Source organism: Paroedura picta, chromosome 8 (genome assembly GCF_049243985.1).
Source record: "Paroedura picta isolate Pp20150507F chromosome 8, Ppicta_v3.0, whole genome shotgun sequence".
Taxonomy (NCBI): domain Eukaryota; kingdom Metazoa; phylum Chordata; class Lepidosauria; order Squamata; family Gekkonidae; genus Paroedura; species Paroedura picta.
Genome location: NC_135376.1, coordinates 50,589,195 through 50,612,531, shown reverse-complemented (window position 1 = coordinate 50,612,531; position 23,337 = coordinate 50,589,195). Strand labels below are relative to the sequence as shown.

Here is a 23,337-nt window from a genome sequence, read left to right as displayed (position 1 = left end):
AACTTCACACTCTTAAAAGAGACTCATCTGTTGCTCAGCTCCACTAAAACCATTAACACATGTAGACCTTTAGTGAGCAAATGCATATTTTTCCAGCTATATAAACCTGCTACGGTCTTGGATTAGTGCTTTAGAATGCCCTGAGGGAGAAAAAGAATCTCAAAGGCAAGCCTTTCACCTGTTACCATCTCTGCTTTCACTTAGGCTCATGCGTGACTTGCTTCTGTGCTGTGTGCAGCAGTCTGTATTAATTTGCAGCATGAATTTCAACTTCTAGAGCGGGGGTGGCTAAACTGTGACTTTCCAAATGGCCATATACCACAATTACCATGAGCCCTTCTCAGCATGCTGGCATGTGCTCATGGTAATTGTAGTCCAGATAGATACAGATTACCTTTAATGGCAGAAAATTGTAGTCCATAGACATTTGGAGAGCCACAGTTTGGCCACCTCTGTTCTAGAGGAAGGCCAAGCCTGAATGATAGTTAATCTCTGCTCAGCATTTTATATACACAACTTTGACTATTTCTAAGATTTAATGGAGAGCTTGCTTTATAATAGCACAAAAAACGGAGGCATGAAATGGACAACAATCACATAGCTGTTTGGCAAGCCAAAGACTGCACATGACTATAACAGGCTTTCTCAACTAGGGTTTTATGAAACTCCCGAGTTTCTTAATGCTGGAAAGGCTTCCTGAATGGGTGGGAGTTCATTTTTAATTTGTTAAACATTTATTGGGTGATATGACCATATATAGTCATGTCGACCCACTCACCCTCCCAAAATGGATAATGATGGGCCTGGAAGGGGTAGGAAAAGGAGAGGCCCTGGGTGGGCATGTACATCACTATGGTTCCCAACCATATCCTGTATGATTGCACCACTTTGGGGTTTCATGAAGCCTGGAGAATTTCAGGGGTTTCTCAATGGTAAAAATGCTGAGAAGGGCTACTTTAGAAGTTTTATATTTATAGGGCATTTCACCAGGTAGTCTCTACATACAGTACAGCTAGAACATAGGAATGATGTGTCCTGAGCTCCTGCCCACTATTCATCATAGTTTTATATGATCTGGGGCACTATTTCACAAGTTTAAGGTGGATGGACTGTGAGGAGAGTGCCTTGTGTCAGATACGACATGGAAGGGGGTGTACAGCTCATGGTTTGTTCCTAGATGCCACTGTATAAAAGCCCTCCACTTAGGCTGCATATTCAGATGGCACAAGCTACAATTAAACTTCAATCTGGCACGGACATTGCTGTGACCACATTGCTGGCACGGACATTGCTGTGCCCTTTGCTTTTTCCTTTGTGCATGCAGAACTTGTTTAAAACTGATCAAACTGCAGTGCGCTGTGAATGCAGGTGCCTCCATGAAATTTAATCCCAGTTTAGAATTCCAGTTTATTCATTTTTTATTTATTTATAATTTGATTTCTAGACCACCACTCCCAGCGAACTGGCTTGCAACGCTTTACAGCAGTGTTTACAGCAACAGTTTATACAGTGTAAAACTTCAGTCCCTGAAGATGCCTATTTGGATACTGCAGTAAACTGAATCTTGATCAAGACAAGACATTCTGCATCAAGGTCTATGTTTTCTAGGACATGAGAGGAACCAGAGGTATGCATAAATATGTCCCTCAGCTGTGCTTACACCTGTCAGAGGTTTAATTTGTTTGTTGGCACTGGATTTGTACAGCGCCATCCTAAACAGACTTACACATTCTAATGCCATTGATTACTTTGGACACTCACTTTTTCTGCCACAAAAAATGAAGCAGCTAGCTCATGAGGTGAATGCACTGGGGACCCCATACATGCAATAGAGTGAGGGTCTGCAGCCTAAGGCTCTATCCTGCATACCGTTGTATAAATGGCCTACACATAGTGTGGACTGGTCCAAAGCTCCTAGTTAATATGAATTCATAATTTATTACCTGCAGATTTTTGTAGTGAATAGTACTTCTGCAATGACGAGTCTTTGCTATCTCCTCGTTTGTGTAGAAAAGTCCACAAAGTTTGCAGTAGAAGCCTGTTCTGGGCACAACAAATTCCACTCCTTTAAAAAAGATTTTGAATTACAATGATTACAAGATCATCAGGGATAGGTTTAATAAAGTATACCTTAGAAGAGACAAAAAAAATCTGAGTGCTTCCAATGCCTGCACTTTAATGTTTTTCTTATTTTATGATGCTTTCATCAAAGCTGCTGTAGGTTGGTTGAGTTGGGTGCTTCAGCACCCGAAGTGGCCATTCGCTCCCGCCACAGCCACTGCTGCAGCGGGGAGGGGAGGCACAGGCGTCAGTGCGCCAGCGGGCGCACACACGAAGGCACGGAGCTCCGCCTGCATGTGTGCGCCCGCCGGTGTGGTGATGCCCGTACCTCCCCTCTCCCTGTGGCGCGGCGGGAGTGAACAGCCACTTTGGGCATTGAAGCGCCCAGCCCTAGAGATGCACATGTAAATTAGATAATTTGACCCTTAACCTGTGAGTCAGAGCTCACTTCATCTGATGCATTGGAGCCTATATCCATTAAGCTGGTACTCTATATTCATAACAGAAGAGAAGGTGTGGGGGAGATATTATAAAGAGAGGCAAGTTCTAAATCTCTCATTTCCACCAAGGCTTGCTTATAGATCTGCCTTTAGGATGTCTTACATTCAATATATCGAAATGGAATCTCCCATTTCCTCCAAAACTCTTCTTTAAGCTGTAGCCTTTGATAATATCACCATTTTCCTATTTGCTAAACACAAATACTTAGTTTCGTTATGGATTCCTGTCAGTTTTCTACATATTAACCCTGTTCCCAAGTTATGACACTTTCCCCATTATACAACACAACAAAATCTATCCTTTCATCTAAGATTCTGGTCCATAACGTCTTCTGGTCCATGATTACTGGCCTCTATATCACTTTTTAATCTTATCTAGAACAACTACCAAAAATAATTTAGTTCTTCCACATGATGTTCATTCCCTATGTTTGCTTCCCTCTTCCATATCTAACACAAACTCTTTGCAGCTTTAAACTTGCCATTACCTCCAAGCTCTCTTTCTGCTCCAGTTTCTGTTCCAGATCTCCATCCTGACAACTTTCAATTGCCCTAATGTCTCCTGTTCTCTTAAACAAATCTGCTTATTTTCCCTTGCTCCCTTATGATTAGAACATCCCAGATCCACAATGCCCATTCCCTGGTCCCTTGAGGCCTACTTACCAGTGAAGGTTTACCAATCCTGAATGCGTGATGAAAAACATAAGAGAAAATTCCATTAACTAATATGGTTTTCCTGTTACTAGTGGAAACGGTAGGAAAAAAAATAATCTTACAACTCTTCACAAATTGACCTCAGACTGTCCACAAAGCAAATCCTAACTCTCACCAATTGTGTTGTGTGTCAGTAAAGCACCATTAAGTTGCAATAAAGTTATGGCAGCATCAGTGAGGGGCTTTCAAGGTAAGTGAGAAAAGGCAGTTTTTTGCCATTGCCTTCCTCTGCAGGATTGTCCTTGGTGGTCTCCCTTCCAAGTAACAACCCTCCTTAGCTGATTAAGTTAGGCTATTACCATGCTGCCTTCCCTGGTTCAGTTGTACTATCAAAATCCAGTTCCTGTTCCAGGGCACAGCCAAGTCTTTCTCAAAAACTTACATTTTATCCTAGTTATACTGCTGTCTGCTTTTTAATTAAACCACATCAATTTTTGGCATGCCTGTCACCAGGCCCCTGTGATTTTCCAGTCCTGACAGACCTTAATTTTGATGTAGCCGATATAGTTCTGAGGAACTGATAAGACCTCTACATATTCCGAAAGAGGCATTATACTGCCAGACAAGTTATTGCAAAAAGGTTGGGTTCCTTATAATCATACATACCTAGTGGGATGCTGAGCTCTGTAAATACATCTTCTTGTTCCCATGATGGTGAAAAATGTGTTCTTTTTGATTCTGCCTCTGGGAAATCAGTTTTCACTTCCTGGTACCTACAGTTTGCTTTGGAAGCAAAGGAACATGCTGAATACAAGCAATTTTGCTGATATGAAGAAATATTTAGAATCCTAACTCAATGTTTTCTATATGAGGTTATTTATGTTTATTACTGTCTATAAAAAAAACATTCCCCGTGTTTGTCTCATATAGATTCAAGTGGCTAGCCGTGTTGATCTGAAGCAATAGAACTAAGTTTGAGTCCACTGGCACCTTTAAGATCAACGAAGTTTAATTCTGGGCATAAGCTTTTGTGTGCAAGCAAACTTCCTCAGACATATATGGCTTACAGCCATAATTAAACTTTGCTGGTCTTAAAAATCCAAATAAATAAATATAATTAATTAATTAATTAAAGGTGCCACTGGACTCAAGCTTTGTTCTTTTATTATCTCATACAGATTGTGTTCAGTTGTACATGTAAAATACCGTATGTGAATTCTTAACCACATTAGTGATTCTCCTCGTCTTCTCAAATCTCTGCCCTGACATGCCTCTGCTATAGATGTCAGTTATGGTGATCCCTCATTATATATCACTGCATTCCTTTGAACATCCTCTTTACCTCCTCTTAACTAGGTACCTTGCAAATTGTTTCCCATAATCTTACCACAAGGTGGCATCCACAAACACTCCTATCTAAAACTTCATTTTATGGAAAATGTACAATGCTTAATTTTTTTAGCAACTAATATGCATATGCACAAATATATGAATTTGTGAACAGCTTTAACATAATATGTATTAAGGAACAACCATAGGCTACACCCCATGAGGTAGGGTAGGTTGATAAGTCCAAGGACACCCGGTGAGCTTACATGGCGGACAGGTGATTCAAACCTGTCTTTCCCAAATCCTATTCTGAAATTCTAACCATTACACCACACTGACTTTTGTGAGGTGGCTGCTGTTGAACAGTAGCAAGCAGCCTGGTCCAGGTAACCCATGCAACTTGGATTGTAGAAAGCCTCCTGGTGAGCCTGCTCCCACTGTGTTCTCCCCTGAAGGCCAAAATAGCCCTGGAAAAGGCCTTCCCCACTTTTTTCTCTTCCTTTTCACTGGCATAAAGGATGAAAGAGGGTAGAACTGTTGAGGTTGCTTAGCAGCCCCCAAAATGGCCATTGAGGCATTCATTTCTTAAAGGTATAGGTACTGTTTCTATTATGGGGTGTGGTACACCCCAATATATATATATATTATTTCTGATATTTCTGGTCTTTTCTCAGGTTGACAGATAAAGCTGTCTTATCTATTCATGACTCTGTTCAAGCATCCATGGATCTGGTTTTCTTAAAAATTAAATATATCAATGGAACCTCATATATACAACATATAAAATTATGCAGTAACATGAAAAAGGGAAATCAAACACACCAAAAGGCCATTTAATGGCAAATAGAGTTTTGCAAAAACATTCAAGGAATATTTTTTTTTACTCTGAGCAAGCAAGAGCCAGACATAAAAGACTTTGTTGTTGATCTGTTGTTTTCATTAAGAACTCTAAGTAATATAAGCTGAATATTCAAACAGTTCAGTTCAATTTATATGACCCTGCATTGACCATCCAGAAAAACTTACCAGATATATCCCTGACACTATTTGAATAACAGCCTTAAATGACTTAAATGTGGTTGTGCTCATTTTCCAGTGAGTTTCTTCCTAGGAAAAATTTACTGATTGGTGCAATGCTTATTTTTGCTGATAGCATATTAAAAACCAAATACATATTTCAAAGATATAAAACTAAAACAAACAAACCTATTATAACAAGACAGAGGGAAAATATAGTTACCCTGAGTCTTTTGATGCTCCTGATTTCCACAGTTTGTTTCCTCTTGGGAGTTTTTGACCAGCTTTTCCACAGCTTTCCTACTCTCACTTTCTAGGGATTCCATCTCTTTATGATCATTTATAAATGTGTCACTCTGCTGTAAGAGTTCTTCTTTTGGAGAATCAGAAGTTATACGTTTCTCCAGCTTTAAGTGAACGTCAGTGCTTTCACTTATTTTTCTTTTCTTATCAGGGTAATCAGAATCGCTAAGAGGTCTGCCTTCATGCAATTCAGCTGGCTTCTGCTCAGTGTCCCGATTTAGAAGTGATGTTTTAGTAACTGCATCATCATCCTTTAAGCCACTGAGAATCCCTGGAGTTTCCTCTGCTGACCCAAAGCTTGCTTCCATCACATTACATTTCTCTTCACCTTCATTTAATAAGCCATGCTCAATCGCCATCTCCACTCCAGCTAAAGAACCAGTTTCTAAGCATTCATGGGGCTTGGTACCAACTGTGACTATTTCTTCAAGTTCAGTTATATCAGGTTCCATTATAAGGTCATCTTCTCCAACTTCATCTACTGTTACTAATTCTTCCATGTTAGTTGGATACCATGCCTCAGCTTCCATCTCACTTTCGCTCTCCCAGTCTGGTTCCTGAAACAAAGATGTAAATCCTACTAAAAAGATGTCAATAAAGGAATTTCATAAATACACTAAAACTTTTTTAAAAATTTAAATTTGTTATTAGACTTATAGACTGTAACTCTCAGCCCAGTCGGCTTGTGAACGTTTACATAAAAATATAAAATACGCACATATATATATAAACCCCATTACAATCAAAAGCGGCATAGTCACAACCTAACTCCCTTGCGGACCCTCAGCTCGGCTGCTCACAGTTCTTGTTGCTCCAATATATGCCCTTAGGTGGTATGAGCTGGGGGGGAGCCCAGATTGCAAAGAGCAGGGAGGGACCCTAAGATCTAGTAACCCTGGTCTCTGATCTGGCCTCAACCAAATGCCTGGCAGAAGAGCTCCATCTTACGGGCCCTGCAGAACCCTCAGAGCTCCATCAGGGCCTTCAGCTCTTCCAGAAGCTCATTCCACCAGGTTGGGGCCAGGGCCGAAGATACCCTGGCCCTAGTCGAGGCCAGACTAACTTCCCGGGGACCCAGAACAACCAGCAAATTCATACCTGCAGAACGAAGAGCCCTACATTTATTTATTTGTTTGTTTGTTTATACCACCCTTCCCTACGGCTCTGGGCAGTTTACAGAAACCATTTTGGAACATTTACATGGAACAGTATCAGTATCAATATAACAATATAACAACAATAACATACCAACTAGAACAGTATTTCAACAACAATAAATTGGACACTCCCTTTGTCCTCTCAGTCTGGGGGGGGGAGCTGTAGGGGGCATAAGGAGACAACCGGTCCCTCAGGTAGGTAGGACCCAGGCTGTATATACCCTTAAAGGTCAAAAACAGAACCTTGAACTTGATCTGGAAGCTAGCTGGGAGCCAGCTTCGTATAGTGGTTAGGAGTGCAGACTTCTAATCTGGCAAGCTGGGTTTGAGTCCATGCTCCCCCACATGCAACCAGCTGGCTGACCTTGGGCTTGCCACAGCACTGCTAAAGCTGTTCCAACCGAGCAGTAATATCAGGGCTCTCTCAGCCTCATCCACTTTACAGGGTGTCTGTTGTGGGGAGAGGAAAAGGAATGTGAATGTAAGCCGCTTTGAGACTCCTTCAGGAGAGAAAACCGCATAGAAGATCCTCCTCCACCTCTGCAGCTGCCACAGCACTGGCTGGATATGCATCTTCCAAGATGACCTGATGAGTACCCTTAAAGTCGCATTTTGGACTAGTTGCAATTTCCGGGTCAGGGACAAGGGTAGGCCCACATAGCTGTGCTTGGCATAGGTGGAAAATCCCTGTCCGGGCTGCTATCATGACTTGAGCCGCCTTAGACAGGGAAGCATCAAAGATCACTCTAAAATTCCTGGCTGCTGGCACAGGTGTAACATGTACCTTACCCAGGCAGGGGAGGGGCGTTTTCTGATTCCGTTTCCTTCTACCCAGCCTCAGGACCTCCATCTTGGAGGAGTTAAGTTTCAGATGGCTTTGCCTGAGCCATCCAGACACTGCATCCAAACAACTGGTGAATGTTTCTAGGGGGGGGGGAATTCCGTACATCTGTCTATCAGGAGGTAGATCTGGTTGTCATCTGCATTGTGACATCCCAGCCCAAAGCCCAGGACCAGCTGGGCTAGAGGACGCATGTAGATTTTAAAAAGTAGGGGAGAGTATTACTCTTTGTGGTACTCCACATGGGAGCACTAAGGGGTCCGATAACTCCTCCCCCACAGCAACCTTCTGTATCTGGTTCCAGAGAAAGGAGATCAGCCACTGCAATGCCATTCCCCTAATCCCAGCCCTAGTGAGGCAGTGGACCAACAACTTGTGATCGACAACATCAAATGCAGCCGACAGGTCTAACAGTACGAGGATGGCTGAACTGTCCTGGACCAGCTGGCACTCGATATCATCTGTCGGGGCGACCAGGACAGTTTCCATCCCATAGCCAGGATGGAAGCCAGACTGGTATGGATGAGGGGCCAAAGTTTCCTCCAAAAATGTGAGGAGCTGTTCCGCAGCGGCCTCTCAACCACCTTCCCCAGAAATGCAAGATGCGAGACTGGGCGGTGGCAGGAAAGGATGAACCACTGCTACCTTGAGCCCTTCGGGGAACTTGCCTAATGCTAAGAAGTGGTTCACAATCTCCCTCAAAGGGCCTCCTATCTGTTAGTCACCCGATTTGAGCAACCATGATGGACAGGGATCTAAGGAGCATGTGGTCACTCTCACTGAGCCCAGAAGTTTGTCCTCTTTGGTTAAAGAGAACCATCTGAAGATATCAAATATCATTCCCCGCAGTGGCCACAGAGCTCTCAGCTCGCATTCTGTATCAATTCCGGCAGAAAGGTCCTGGTGAAGTGATAAGACTTTGCCTGCAAAGAAGCTCACTAATGCCTCACAGCCTTAATCCAATTTAGTACAATGTTGGTGCCCTTCCTCGGGAGCGGTAAGGTATCAAACTACCTTAAATAATTGTGCCAGTCGAGAGTTAGCAAACTTGATTTCTGCAGCAAAGAAGTCATGCTTCGCCACTTTCACTATCATCTCATATGCCCTCCTAAGCATGCGATAAGATGTTTTTGCTGCCTCATCATAAGTCCTCTGCCACACTCATCCTAGGTGTCCCTTTTCCTCTCCCAAAGCTCTTGGGTATACCAAGGAAGCTGTTTGAGGCGAGGGCGGAGAGGACACCTAGGAGTCATCTCATCAATAGCAGCCATAAGACGGGACTCCCAGTCCTCCACCAAGGCTGCCAATGACATGCTGGAGGGCATTGGGTCCCGCAGAGCACTCAAGGAATCTCTTGGATTCAATAAGTCTCCATGGGCAGACTAAAATGCACTCGTCACTCAAATGGGGAGGGTATGGTATCCTCAGCTAGGCCTTCAAAGCATGGTAGTCTGACCATGGGACGAAGTTATTTGCCACCAGATCCACCTTTACCCCAACGCCAAAGATCAAGTCAAGGGTATGGCCAGTCCTGCCATAGCAAACACCAGGTCTGGGCCAAGTCCCAGGGACGGTGAGTCTGCGTGGACATTGAAGTCCCCTATAATCAAAAGTCTAGGGAACTGCAATGCCCAGGCAGCTGCCATGTCCAGCAAGCCTGACAGGAAATCCGGGAATGCAGTAGGTGAATGGTACATCACCTAGATAGCCACGTTCTCAACCAACCCCCACCCTAGACAGACACATTCAACCCCTGGGCTCAATGGTGCTGTGATAGCGCTGAAGGAGTAAGCCTCTCGAACCAAGACCACCACCGCTTCCCCTCCTATGGAGCCGATACTGAAGGAGGACCAAAACCCCAGGGGAGGCCAGATCTTTCAGGGTGACTATCTCGCCCTCCCACGCCCAGGTCTCAGTCACGCATGCCATGTCAACCTTGTGCCTTTTGTCATCACTCTATTATCCACAATGCTCAGTTTGCCAGCACAGCCCAGTGAACAATTCTCCCCCCATATCCATATGACTTTGGGTACATCCATATTCTAATCCCTTGACTGATAACTCCAGCTATTCTTGTCATCCTTAGGTGCCTCCTTCTCCACTGCCCACCTCAAACTGTTGGAAGCCAGCTGTGCTAGTAGGCTCCTGCTTGTCTGCCTGCTGCCTAGGATGGCTCCATGGCTGGAGAAGAAAAGGACAGGTCTTGCCAGGCTTGGGGCCTATTACCATGGTGTTTCCAATGGGATAGGATTTGGGTAGAGTGTTAGGGTTGAATATCAGATTCCTCTGGGTAGAGTGTTAGGGTTGAATATCAAGTTCATTTGATTAATTGGCAACCCCATTCTCTGTGACTAATGAATAACAAAGCTTCTAATTATTTGAAAGGGACATAAATTTTTACAAGACAGAATTATGCTGTAATCCTACTACAGGCAGTTTTTACACACATACATTTATGCAGAATTGCAGCACTAGTATTTATTAAATCTCTGTAAACAAATTGTAATCTTGTGACAGGACATTATGCTTAAATAATATTAACCTGTTGGTATATAGAAATGTGTATATTTTACAATGCATAGCCAATATATTTCAATATCCATATCTATCTTGGAGACACAGCTATACCTACTTCCAGGGGAGAAGATGTATTACAGCCAGGGATAAGGAAGACCTGAAGTTAACCCTGTGCTTGCCTAGGGCACTACATGACCTTCTGCCCAGGGCTCATTCCACACACATAGGAAATGCACTTTCAATGTGCTTTTGCAGCTGAATTTTCCTGTGCAGAACAGGAAAATCTACTTCTAAAGTGCATAGAAATTGTGTTATCTAATGTATGCACAATGGGTCCTGGACTTTGTGGGCTGAGAAAAACCAGCTGCTCAGTCTCACCCTGCCTTATGTTTATGGCTCTACAGGAATTTCTGTCTTGGGAAAATGCTGATACCTGTTTTTCCTGAGAATTGGCTCTTAGTAGTAAAAAAAGTTCTGGGTAATAAGTTGTTTGTTGTGTCCTGAACTGTAATTTGTGGACTTCACTGTAGAAGCTTCTTGAGACCCACAGTTCAAAATTTATAGTAATTTTAAGGAGAAAAATTCAGCATAAAGAAACAGAAAACGGCATGACATAGCTTCAGTTCACAAAAGGCAGAAGAAATATCAAGCAGGTACTTCTGATTCAAATCTTCAGGAACTGAAAATTTGGCAGCATCTGTATGCACCTATCTCCTTTATACTGTAATTGCTGAACTGTCCTGCCACAGTAAGTTATAATTGTCCTAAGAAACTATTTACTGGTACAGTATGCTTAAAGCTGGACATTAGTTAAGGATATTCCTTCCCTATAATCAGGGCTTTAGGGAACAACTCTTCAACCTAGATACACCAGTCATTTTAATAAGCATTTTAATAAACAGCACTAACCTTGATGGGGAGTTCATACAGGAGTGAGCCCCATCTTATGTTCACTACACTTAAAAACTGGCAGAGATACTAGGGCAAAGGTAAAGGTATCCCCTGTGCAAGCACTGAGTCATGTCTGACCCTTGGGATGACGCCCTCTAGTGTTTTTATGGCAGACTCAATATGGGGTTGTTTGCCAGTGCCTTCCCCAGTCATTACCGTTTACCCCCCAGCAAGCTGGGTACTCATTCTACCGACCTCAGAAGGATGAAAGGCTGAGTCAACCTTGAGCTGGCTGCTGGGATTGAACTCCCAGCCTCATGGGCAGAGCTTTCAGAATGCATGTCTGCCGCCTTACCACTCTGCACCACAAGAGGCTCTGATAGTAGGGATCATTAGGCAATTAATATTAAAATGCTATCATATTCAAGAAGAATAGCATCAGCAGCAGATTATGACAGAGCAATCTTTTATCTGAGAAAAATATGCAGCTGTTCAAAGCACAATGCATGGCATGTATTTGCTTTTAAAATCCCAGTATAACTATAAAAGCTCAACCTATTTCTTTCTCTCCTGTTGGTCAATTTAGTTTTTCCTCTTAGTGTCCTCGAAAGGCACTAAGGATAGATGCTGTTCTTACTCAGGAGATTGGTTTCTTACTGCTATAGACACTGATTACATTAACATCTGATGATCAGCTCATGACCCTAAAGATATGATACTGGAAACTTCCAAGGACATTGGTGTATGTTTCTTCAGAGCCAGAAGTTACTTTATCAGAAATATTTCAATGCAAGTCTATAAAATAACGTGTTTGACATATTATTTCAATAAAGTTTTCCTTCAAATGTCTTTATTTTGTTTCTGTTCAAAAGTGAAGAGCTGTTCTATTTTTGGCTGTAATTTACAACATCGTCTCATCTTCTCAAGACTGTCTAACTTTTGATTGCTTGTGCCAAGTATTACACATTCAATGCAATCTGTGTGTAAAGAGCAACTAAAAAAAGAGTCTCTGAGGATCTGCTCAGAAAAACGAAGGACAAGATGGGATACTTTTCTTCAGAAGATGCTTAGAAATGCCCTTTAATAGAAATATAACATTTAACTGAAAAATTTATTAATTGCATTTCCTTCTAGGCCTAACTAAATATGCTTGCAATTACTTTTAAAACCCTAAACAACCTGGGTTATGCAGGGCTAATAGAACACCTTCATTTATCTTTCTCCATACCTGACAATAGAAAGTTTACTGAAATAAGGTCTGGTCACATGTTAGGTCTCTGTAATTCTATAACTATAAAAGAACCACTGGTTACTTTATTGCTAACTTTTAGAAAACAAACTTCCCTTACAAAAAAAATATAAATGTAGCAACTTTTAATGTGTCATCTTCTTGCTGATTTTCTACCACATATTCAGGTTTTGTGTTCTTGATTTTATTCATTTAATTCTTGGATATAGTCTGATATTTTTGAATATATATTTATTAAATTTTTATATATTGCCCATCCCTTGTGGGCTCAGGGCAGTTTACAACTTACATAAATAAAATCACAGTCACAATAATAAAAACAGTTTGTGCTAGTTATTAAAATTATTATTACAGTTTTAAAAGTCTGTTTCTGGCATAATTTGTATTCGCTTGGAGCTTAAACCTTAAAGTGCCAGGAAGATGTTTTAAGGCATTTGGTGTAAGGCCTTTATTTCTCAGTATATAGCTGAGTGTGTGCAGGGAGGCCAGTATCTTTGATGTTCTGAGGGCCTCAACTGTAGGCCTAGCGGAACAACTCCATCTTACAGGCCCTGCAGAATTATTTCAGATCCTGCAGGGACCTTATCTTGCTTGGGAGGCTGTTCCACCAGGCCGGAGCCACGGCCGAAAAAGCCCTGACTCTGGTTGAGGCCATCTTTACCTCTCTGATGCTAAAGATCTTTAGGAGGTTTTGTAAGCTGGAGCAGAGGCTCTTTTGAAAGTTATAGAGGAAGAGGCGGTCCAGTAAGTGTGAAAGTCCCAGATTGTTTAGAGCTTTAAAAGTAAGTACTAATTCCTTGAACCTGATTCAGGGTCAATACGTCCTCTCTATCCTGTACTAATAATGAGTTGGGTCACGCATTTTGAACCAGTTGAAGCTTCTGTTTCAGATGTAAGAGTAGCCCTACATAGAGGGAGTAGCAATAGGGAGGGAACCATTGCATGGATCACAGTGGCTAGGTTAATAGACAGGGCACTAATTAGCACACTTGGTGCAAATGATAAAATGCCTGATGGGTGCTATTCATGACCTGGACCTCCATAGACAGTGTGTAGTCCAGGATCATGCCTAAACTCTTGACAATGGTTGACTTTGTCGGCTGGATCCCATCAGCAGCTGGCAATTGTAGCACCTCATCTGGAGCTTGCTTACTCAGCCAGAGAACCCCCATGTTAGCTGGATTTAATTTCAGCCAATTCCACTTGCGCCAGTCTGTCACCAGCTTCAGGCAGCTGGTCAGTACACTAGGAGGTGTAGATGGGTGGCTGTCCAGTAACAGATATAGCTGTGTGTCGTCTGCATATTGGTGACACCCTAGACTGAATCTTTGGATTAGCTGGATAAAGGGGTGGATGCATAGGTTAAATAACATCAGGGAGAGTATTGCTCCCTGTGGGAACCCATATGTTAGGGTTCACCACTGGGAGATGCTTACCCCTATTGCCACCCTCTGTCCTCAGCCTTGGAGAAAGGACTGCAGCCACCTCGAGGTGATGTCCCTTATACCAGTGGTCCCCAACCTGCGGAGGCCATGGCGCCGGGCCGCGGCTCCCTCTCCCCGCCCCCCCCCCGCAGTAAAAAACTTCCCGGGCCGCAAGCTTGCGGCCCGGGAAGCTTCTTACTGCGGGAGGGCGGGGAGAGGGAATCAGGGCCGCGCACTGCGCATGCGCGGCCAAAATCGTGCATGCGCGGCACTTTTGTGCATGCGCAAAAGTGCCGCGCATGCGCGATGCATGGGTGGGGCAGTTGCCCTGACGGTCCCCAGCCTCAGAAAGGTTGGGGACCACTGCCTTATACCCATGTCATCTAGGCGTTTGGTAAGAAGCCCAGGATCTACTGTGTCAAATGCTGCTGTAAGATCTAAAAGAAACAGCAGCACCAACCCAGCTAGATCTAGTTTATGCTAGAGGTCATCTGTCATAGTGACCAGAGTCATCTCCATTCCATGACCAGACTTGAAGCCAGAATGGAAAGGGTCTCACCACTGCCTCCTTTAACTTCACCAGGAATATCCCTGATGCCAGGGACGTTGATGATGTTCTGGAGTGGGGCCCGTACCCTCTCATCTCTGGTTTTCACCAGCCAAAAAGGGCAACAGATCCAAGGAACAAATGATGGGCCAAATAGTTGTCAAAGTTCTGTCAAAGTCAAAGTGGACTAAAGCAATCCAAAGTGGAACCTTAAGACAGCCAAGGGATCTCCATTTCCCTAACTACATCAATCTTCATCAGAAAGTCCTGGCAGAGTGACAAGATTTTCTCTGTAACAAAACTCATGAATGTCTCATAACTAACAGCCAAATCACAATTTTTTGGTCCACTTGTGAGGGATATGGCTGCATGCCACCAGTCTGACCTCTTTAAGGGCCTTAGCTAAGGGTGCAGTTTAGAGCCTTCAGGGCAAAGTGATCTGACCATGGGTTTCTCCTATGCTAGACCCAGTTGTATCCCCACCCCAAAGATTAAATCCAGGGTGTGATCTGCTTGATGTGCGGGACGAGTAACAAACTGAGAGAGTCCTAGTATTGTAGTACTGTAAAGCCCAGGTGGCCACCTGCTCCAGGGAGTTTGGCAGGGGCATTCAGCAGACAGTACACCTTGCAGATGGCCAAACTCTCTACCATGTCCCACACCAGGCCTACACTTTCAATTACTGGTATTGCAGGGGTGGGGAATGCCCTGAAAGAGAATGCGTCTCAGATCAGCATTACCACCCCTGCCCACCTACCTTTTGTCTGGGACTGTTGAAGGACTGAGAACTGGGTGAGGTTGGTTTTTCAGGGCAACTATTTCACCCTCCCGTACCCAGGTTTCATTCACACATACCATGTCCACCTGATGTTCTCCAAAAAAGTTCTGCAAAAAATGCTGAAGGCTGATTTTCTTAACCCCCTCACTTTTGTTCCTTGGGATGGGTCAAAGATTAGAAAGGTTGCTAGCATACCCATATCTTGCAACTTTTCATTTATGATATCTTCTCCCACCGCGATATCTCCCCTGCCCCTCAATTTTTGAGATCCCCAGCCCCTCCCTGGCCTCCCTGCTTGCTATTTCAGTTGACGCACTCCTGTTGTTGGTTCTGGTTTCTGCTAATTAATTTCTCCCAAAGCACCCAGTCAAACATATATAAGACTCTGACTGTTGGGCAGTAATTTTTCAAACTAGCGAACAAGTTTTATAATAGAGATCATTCTCCATTAATACCAACTCACTTTCTTTTTTGCTGAGCATTCCATAGAATCTTGTATTTCTTCCATCAGCTTAGTAGAAAACAGGCTGTTCTCTGCAATAGGACCTTCTTTTTCAACCTAAAAATTAATTTCCATCAGTAAAGACAGGTGTAACATTTAAAAAGTGAATTCACAGGACCCTTCTCAACCATGAGTGAGGCTGGAATCACCCTGCCTTTGCAATTTTGCTGCATTCAGACACTGTGAAAAAACTTGAGATTGTTAATGATAATAGTGAACCAGAGAATTCTTGGGCTAGCAGTCTCTGACCCCCCCCCCCCGAGCTAGAATTGAAACTGCCTTTTGTTGTGTAATGGGAACCAAGGAAAGTAACTGATTTCTTCTGTTACTATCAAAACAAAGAGTCTAAACTAGCAGTCCCCAACCTTCTTGTGGGGGAGAGTGGTCCCCAACCTCCAGGGGTGGGGGAGAGCCAGCGGCTCAGCTGCCGCAGCTGCTCATAAACGCCAGGTGGCGCTAATGCGCAGAGTTGCTGCGCATGCACGTTTTTGCCAGCATGGGCGCAAACACGCATGTGCGGCAGCTCGGTGCATGCGCGTTTATGTCGCTGGCGTGCCGGCTACCGCGCCGGCTGCCGCGCCTGCCTCTTTCCCCCCCCTCTTGCTGCGGGGGGGGAGGCAGGCACAGCCGCTGGCGGCCCGGTACTATGGTCTTTGTGGGGACCCCTGGTCTAAACCACAGCTTAATCCTGGCTAACTATGGTAATTTATAGGCAATATACAGCTCCCGAGTTGTTCTTTTATCTGTGGTTATTTTTGAATCAGAAAATTTTAGAAAAATTGTTAGAGAAAAAAAACAAAACGGGCCATTCTTATGACTTCCTGAGTCATTCTCTATGTTAGTGATGTCTGAATGAAGCCACATATTGAAAGAGAGAGACAATAATGTATTTATACATACATATGTATATATACAGAACTATCAAAAGATAAAGACATAAAGTTGCTAATGCCCAGTGGCTGCTAAAATTCCTTTATATTCTTGTTAAAACTGACATCGGGGCATCTCACAGCAGCAAATAACAAAGAATCTTCTACTAAAAACAAAATAAAATTAACAATAAAACCATTAATAAAAAAGTTTTAGAATAAACATGAGCAGGCAGTGTGATGCAGCGGTAAAAAAAGCAAATGCCATTTTGGGCTGTATCAACAGGGGCATCACATCAAAATCACAAGATGTCATAGTCCTGTTGTATACAGCACTGGTCAGACCACACCTGGAGTACTGTGTGCAGTTCTGGAGGCCTCACTTCAAGAAGGACACAGATAAAATTGAAAGGGTACAGAGGAGAGCGACGAGGATGATCTGGGGCCAAAGGACCAAGCCCTATGAAGATAGGTTGAGGGACTTGGGAATGTTCAGCCTGGAGAAAAGGAGGTTGAGAGGGGACATGATAGCCCTCTTTAAGTATTTGAAAGGTTGTCACTTGGAGGAGGGCAGGATGCTGTTCCCGTTGGTTTCAGAGGAAAGGACACACAGTAATGGGTTTAAACTTCAAGTACAACGATATAGGCTAGATATCAGGAAAAAAAATTTCAGTCAGAGTAGTTCAGCAGTGGAATAGGCTGCCTAAGGAGGTGGTGAGCTCCCCCTCACTGGCAGTTTTCAAGCAAAGGTTGGATACACACTTTTCTTGGATGCTTTGGGCTGATCCTGCGTTGAGCAGGGAGTTGGACTAGATGGCCTGTATGGCCCTTTCCAACTCTATGATTCTATGATTCCAAGTCAGGAAACACTTAATGTCACGAATAAAATTAGCACCAGAGATAATTATATCTATCTATGTATATTGTATTTAATATGTATCCAATGTATATCCCTCATGTAGTGATAGATACACACTTTGAATGTGTATCTATATTGTCCACAGGGTTGCCAGCTCTGGTTGGGGAAATTCCTGTATATTTTGCAGATGGAGCCTGGGAGGGGCAGGGTTTGGGAAAGAGATGGCGCTTACTGGGGTATAATTTCATAGATTTCACCTTCCAAAGCAGCCATTTTTTCCAGGGGTTTTGATCTTTGTCATCTGGAGATCAGTTATAATTCTGGGAACTCTCCAGGCTCCATCTGGAGGCCAGCAACCCTAACTTTGCAGTCAGGTGATATTCACCATGGTTCTCTTTTTCCATTTTATTCTACTTCAGACTTTAGTAAGTTGATCCTGATGACTACTTACCAACATGTGTTCCTGATTAACCAGAATTAACTCAAGAACTGCCTGTCACTAATTCTTCAATGGGAAGTTCCAGTGAAGATGTTCACTGACAGGATGACAAAATAGCAACTAACATAATGAGCACCACCACTGTAGCAAAGCTACAATGGCTTATCTGTAATTATTGGAATATGTGTTCAACATAGAATATTCTTCACAATTCATAGAAATAAAAATGTAGATATACATGTAGGCCTTTAATATACAGGAGGAAGAGAGACAATGGACTAAATTTTGTCTGCACACCACCTCATTCTGCAAAAATAACTTTAATTCCTTAATAAAAAAGAGGTGAATAGTTTTATTAGCCTACAATAAGTCAAGGCAAAACAGCTATCCTAATATTGTGATCCCATCAACAAATAAAATTACTAATTACCTCATGTTCAGTTTCTTTTTCTTTCCCCACATCAGCTTTTTGATCTTCTCTGTGTACTTCTTCTTCTAGTTCTTTATCAATTTCCTTGATTTTTTCATTTGGCGGGAGACAGTCAGGCATCTTATTGAGCTTTGTTTCTGACATTCCTCCCTTTATTGGATCTTCACTGTGAGAATGTTTGTGTTCTCTTGACCTAGCCTCTTCCTTTCTTTTAGACTTTGAAGGTATATCCAGTGTTTGTTTTTGATACTTATCAGATTTTTGTTTATTTTGTTTTCTGTAATAGTTTTCATCTCTGCTCTTATATCCAGGCAAAAGGTGGACTCCTTTTGCACTGGGTAACCCCCCTTGTAAGTATTTTTCTCTGTGCCCTCTGATTATTTCCGTTTCTTCTTCCAAGTCTAGTTTATCCATATGCCGTATATAATGTTGTTTCCTATCATGCACCCATGTGTCAGTTCTATCTCTTTTATCTTCTCCATTTTCTCTCCAGGGAATTGCATCTCTTTCTTCTTCCCTTCTGGAATAAGATGATTGATCCCATGGCTCTCTTCCATTTCCCCAGTCTGTTCGGTTGGTGCTCAAAGGACTATGGGGTGAACTGCAGGAAGTAAAGCTTGGAGTGCGTGATCTTGGAGAAAGAGAACGGCTTATTGGACTGCGAGATCGAGGCCTTTCAGGACCATATCTACAGCAGGAAGAAAAAGCAGGTTGTGGCTTGCAAGAAAGGAGTGTGAGGAGAAACAGATTGTAGCAGCAAACTTAATCACCACCTATATGCATTTGATGGAAGATCAGAATAGAGTCTAAGTGCCTACAACTACATGTATATACATAAACTCTCTTCCATACACTTATAAATCATGACTAGAGTCTGCCATGGTGATCCTGTTCTGTCCCACACACTTTCACTCTCCCAGCTTTATTAGTTGACAAGAGCTTATGGCATGTTATAACAATATTAAAATATATTGCTGTAAAACGCTCATATATTACACATGGCTTTGTATCATGTACACATATTTATGCATTCTTAAACATACAGACAAAAAAGGAAGATCTCAATCTGTATTAAGAGGGGGGAAAATGAATCCTCATAGGCCAATTCAAGACAAAGGACTTAAACCAACCAAATGAAATTCCACTCTATAATTGTAGCTATTGTTATTATATTAAGCGTAAAGTTGATTATCTGAATTTACATAGTCAATCTCTGGTGGTATTACAAGTGAAAGAATGCTATTTGTTCAGATTCAACCACCAACATAAAAACTCCCAATGAATCACTGCAATATATAAAATATGTTTCAATTGTTGTGGCCTGAAGGCTTCTATTTTCAATTAGTTCCAGAGGACTTCAATTTAGATTAAGTTATTTGGGGATATTAATATTTTATAATGACATTGCTGGGAAAGTAGCTTTGCTTTTGGAATGGCTTTGTTTTTTCCTCATCATATGTCATTTATGCCATCTTATTTTTACTGCATACTGTAAACCACCTTAGAAATCTGTTTTGCACAAAATAAATTAACTCCATTTATAAAATCGATGAAAAGTAATAGATACAGGGACAGTTGGGCTCAAATTCCCATTCTGATAAAAATCTTACTAGGTGATCTTGGGTCACAATATGGTTGTGAGGATAAATGGGGGAGATATACACAACTCTTCTTGGGTGGGATAAAACTAAAAGATCAAAGAAAGGGAAACCATTCAAAATGAAAAAAAGGTAAACAAAAAAATTTTTTGGTGTTCATTTTCAGTTTTTTATTTAACATATCAATAGCAATAAAAATAATTTCATACCATGAAAGTAGCAACTGTTTGTCTTAGATCCACAGAAGAATATCTTAAGATGGTTCATGAAAACTAACACAGCTTACTTTTAACTTCAGTCACAAAAACAGGGCAGCAATTCGTAATAGTATTCCGAGTTACCTGTCTGCCTCCCGCAACATGTCCCGTTCCCTCTGAGAATGGATGTCCTGGATTATTGCTGCTACATTTTTACCTGGTTTCTAAACCGAAACAAAATACATATGTTTTTAATGAGAAACATGTTATAGGTCATTCTAGGTCATTTCAGACTATTTGTACCACTTTTTGTAGAGCTCTATAATTCTGTGTTCTCAATATGATAATTCAATGCAATTAAATCTGTTGGTGCCCAGTTTTCTTTTAAACATTTTATTAGAGACTAGAAATTAAGCCCATTGCAGCTGAAATACAGCGGGCGCTAGAGCAGGGGTAGTCAACCTGTGGTCCTCCAGATGTTCATGGACTACAATTCCCATGAGCCCCTGCTAGCAAACGCTGGCAGGGGCTCATGGGAATTGTAGTCCATGGACATCTGGAGGACCACAGGTTGACTACCCCTGCGCTAGAGCATAGGGAAGAATAAGGGAGGAAAGGAAGGTTGAAGAGGGAAGGAGGGATGGGAGTGAGAAAGGAGGGGAAGGGGTGGGTGAAGGGATGAATAGAAGGAAGGCAGGAAGTGTGTTAGAGAGGAAGGGGGAAAGAGAACAAGTAAGAGGGAGAAAGCTAGATAGTCAGGAAGTAGATGGAAAAGTAGAGGAAGTCAGAAAGGAAAGAAGGAAGGCAGACAGGGAGGTAGGTGGACTTGGAGGGGACAGGGGTGTGTGTGAAGGGGGGGAGTGGTGAGGGGGGCGAATTGGGAGAGGGAGTTGGGGGAAAGAAATCAAGAAATGGAGGGATCAAGGGAAAAGGAAGGAAGGCAGCCAGGGAGGTAGGTGGACTTGGAGGGGAGTGGGTGAAAAGGAGGGGGGGGTATTTCAAGGGTCCGTGGGGGGGGGAGTCACAAGGGGAGGCAAATTGGGAGGGGGAGTTGGGGGGAAGAGATCAAGAAATAGAGGAAGCAAGGGAGAAGTAAGGAAGGCAGCCAGGGAGGTAGGTGGACTTGGAGGGGAGTAGGGGGAAAGGAGGGGGGTATTTGAAGGGTCCGTGGGGGGGAGTCACAAGGGGGGGTGAATTGGGAGGGGGAGTGGGGGAGGGCCGGGAGAAGGCTCTTGGCCGGGGGGCGGCGCGACCTTCTGGCAGCCCCAGTAGCTCCCTAGCAGCATCCAGGATGCTGCAAGGGAGTGTCTGGGGCCGGCAGAAGGCACTTCGCGACGGGGGGGCGGCACAGCTTTCTGCCGGTCCCAGGGGCACCCTCGCAGCATCCTGGATGCTGCAAAGGTGGCCTGGGGATGGCAGAAGGCTCCTGAGCAAGGGCAGCGACTTCGACGCGGCTTCCCTGCTCTTTTCCCTACTGGGAGGAGAACCCGGGCAGAGGACTCACCGCGCAGCCATCCTTCTGTGTCTGTGTGGTGACTCCCCGCCAGGGCCAGGCAAGGCTGGGCCAAGCAGCCAATGGGGAGCCGCGCCATTGGCTGCTTGGCCCTGGCTGGACTCCTGATTCGCGGCTCCTGATTGGGCCCTCCGAGTTTTTATCCCGGACAGAGCCCGCCCTTTCTCCTCCCACATTGCCCTTACCCTTTTATTTAATACCGCGGGAGCGGTTACAGATTACAGCACTCTGAGCCTGAATTCTGGAATACATTTTATATTTTGAAACTTAGGTGGTACAAATAAATATTGTTCCAGTTGCATTGAACATTTGGGTACTCAACTAGGCAAAGCTAATAAATATTTCTTTTCATCAGTAGCCCCTGACAGCATAGTATGGTACATGATCATAGAAAGTTCACAATCCCCATTGTAATCTCTTGTGGAAAAAGATATTGCTATGTATGACCATTGACAGGTACCTAGGGAAAGTTCTTAATTTAAACCGCATTCTGTCCTAGTACCTTCTGTAACAAAGGATAGCCAATAAAACAACCATAATCAGTGACTAATATGCTAAAAACACTATCATGGAACTTACTTCTGAGTAGGCCTCCTTAAGATTTCTCTGAAAAATTCTCTTACTATTAAATCACCTCAGCCAATCATCACTGCAACAAATAGTCTTTTAAAAAGCTGGGATCGTTTAATGCAAATCTATTTTATCATAATTACACAATTATGAAATTATAATTCCTTTCCATCTCACAGAGAAAAGGAACTGATTAAGAATCCATTCAAGACTGTTTTAACTTGATGTATGAAGTAAGGGAAGGGGAAATGATAGATAAGAAACAACTGTCTAGAATCTGTCTTGAATCTGCATTCCAATACAGAAAAATTAGGGCGGGCTCTGACCGGGATGAGGAAGGGTGCTGATCTGTATTAACTGATCTGTACTATCTATAAAAACAGAATGAACAACTTATAGTGGAGAGAAGATCAGAGAGGAAGGGCCTCAGTTATTCCATGGTGAATCTCTCCTTTACTCTTTATTTTCAGTTGAGCTTTCAAAATTTAGACGCCATTGGAAACAGTAGCCTTTTAAAGTTTAAAACACAAATTGTCACTGAACTGCTGAAGGGGGTTGCCAAGTCTATTGGCCCTGCTTTTGGGGAATGGAGGAGGCACTTGCCAGGAGCGGGGAGGAATGACGTGATATGCTAACATCATCAGGAAGTGACCTTAGTATGCTGAGAATGCTAGGGGGCAACACTGACCTTTGAGCAAAACTCTGTGGTAGAATTATCTTCTAACTATATCATTTTGCCCAAAAACCATCCCTTGGTGACCACAACATCACTTCTGGGTGAAGTCAACACACTACATCAATTTGTAGCATTCTTCCTGTTTGGAAAGGGTTGGAGGGGAGTTTGGAGGGGCAAGGTACATCTGAAAAGCAGGAGACCCCTACCTGAATCAGTAGGCCAGATCTGCCACCCATTATTTTCCCTCATCTAATTAGCAACACATCTTTCCTTTAAATGGTTATTTTTAATGGGGATAGCTTGGAATCCAGATGATGTGATATTGACAATTTGATCCAGGAACTATCAGTCATAGGACTGAGTGAGCAAGAAACAACTGCACATCCCTAATAAGCAATCGAAGAGCATTAAAAATA

General features: G+C 43.0%; 1 protein-coding gene and 1 long non-coding RNA gene across 10 annotated transcripts in view; one reads left to right on the top strand and one right to left on the bottom strand.

The window, feature by feature from the left end:
* Positions 1 to 19,032, top strand: part of LOC143843523 (uncharacterized) — a 40,887-nt gene extending 21,855 nt beyond the window's left edge. The window contains exons 2-3 of the long non-coding RNA XR_013233583.1: positions 1,445 to 1,627; positions 18,861 to 19,032. This is a non-coding gene — a long non-coding RNA (uncharacterized LOC143843523). The remainder of the gene's footprint in view (positions 1 to 1,444; positions 1,628 to 18,860) is intronic.
* The window catches only part of RBM20 (RNA binding motif protein 20), a 133,801-nt gene that overhangs the window by 5,165 nt on the left and 105,299 nt on the right, over positions 1 to 23,337 (bottom strand). For 8 of the 9 annotated variants that reach the window (XM_077349687.1, XM_077349688.1, XM_077349691.1 and 5 more), the window contains 6 exons: positions 20,307 to 20,386; positions 18,368 to 19,055; positions 15,732 to 15,827; positions 5,785 to 6,421; positions 3,882 to 3,998; positions 1,944 to 2,065 (listed from right to left, as the gene is read on the bottom strand). In XM_077349687.1, the coding sequence (XP_077205802.1) occupies positions 1,944 to 2,065; positions 3,882 to 3,998; positions 5,785 to 6,421; positions 15,732 to 15,827; positions 18,368 to 19,055; positions 20,307 to 20,386 (1,740 nt within the window). Of the gene's footprint in view, positions 1 to 1,943; positions 2,066 to 3,224; positions 3,244 to 3,881; positions 3,999 to 5,784; positions 6,422 to 15,731; positions 15,828 to 18,367; positions 19,056 to 20,306; positions 20,387 to 23,337 lie in introns of all 9 variants that reach the window. The other variant, XM_077349689.1, reaches the window with a different exon arrangement.